The sequence below is a fragment of the Thalassophryne amazonica genome, chromosome 20 (assembly GCF_902500255.1).
Source record: "Thalassophryne amazonica chromosome 20, fThaAma1.1, whole genome shotgun sequence".
Lineage (NCBI taxonomy): Eukaryota > Metazoa > Chordata > Actinopteri > Batrachoidiformes > Batrachoididae > Thalassophryne > Thalassophryne amazonica.
In genome coordinates, this window is record NC_047122.1 from 25,218,850 (window position 1) to 25,219,598 (window position 749).

The 749-nt window shown below is 43.3% G+C and overlaps 1 gene segment (V, D, J or C); it reads left to right on the top strand.

Annotated features, from left to right (window-relative positions):
* The first annotated feature begins 244 nt into the window (after nt 1-244).
* Nucleotides 245-749, top strand: LOC117501731. The segment is given in 2 exon segments: nt 245-329; nt 412-749. Coding segments are annotated over 2 exon segments (375 nt in total).

Sequence of the window (749 nt, forward strand, 5' to 3'; positions counted from 1 at the left end):
TTTGGAAATAATAAACTAAAAACTCAAATCATTTCCAGTTTCTAAAATGAAAATTAGAACCTTGATAGAAAGCAACAAATTTCCACATCAGAACTATGACTTACTTAATCAATACTCTGATCAAGTCATTGATCAGCAGCATTATCAAAGTGATCGAGTTGCTGTTGGACAGTCAGAGCCACTTTGCATCAGCAGCATCACGCTCCAGTGCTCTGAGACACTTTATAGTCCTGACAGCTGAACACTGCATGACTGACAGCTGTCAATCAACACCAACATGACTCTGATCTCCGTCCTCATCTGGACTCTGCTCTGCTGCTGCTTCACAGGTAAAGTCCACACAACCAAAGTCGTCTGTTTGAAATTAAGCTGATGAATCCACAAGGCTGATTTCAGTTTTTGTCTCCTCAGAGTCCAAAATCCAGGTCACAGTGACTCAACCTGAAGCAGTCACATCTGCTCCAGGAGGCTCCACCACCATCACTTGTACAACCAGTCACAATGTTTATGCATCAAATCAGTTATCCTGGTACCAACAGAGAGACGGAGAAACTCCTAAACTCCTCATTTATCGTGCGAGCAGCCGAGCATCAGGGACCCCAAACCGTTTTTCAGGCAGTGGATCAAACTCTGATTTCAGTCTGACCATCAGTGGAGTCCAGGCTGAAGATGCAGCAGTTTATTACTGTCTGGGTGTTTTTGATTCCAGCAAGTATGAGCTGTTCACACAGTGAAAAAGCATCATACAA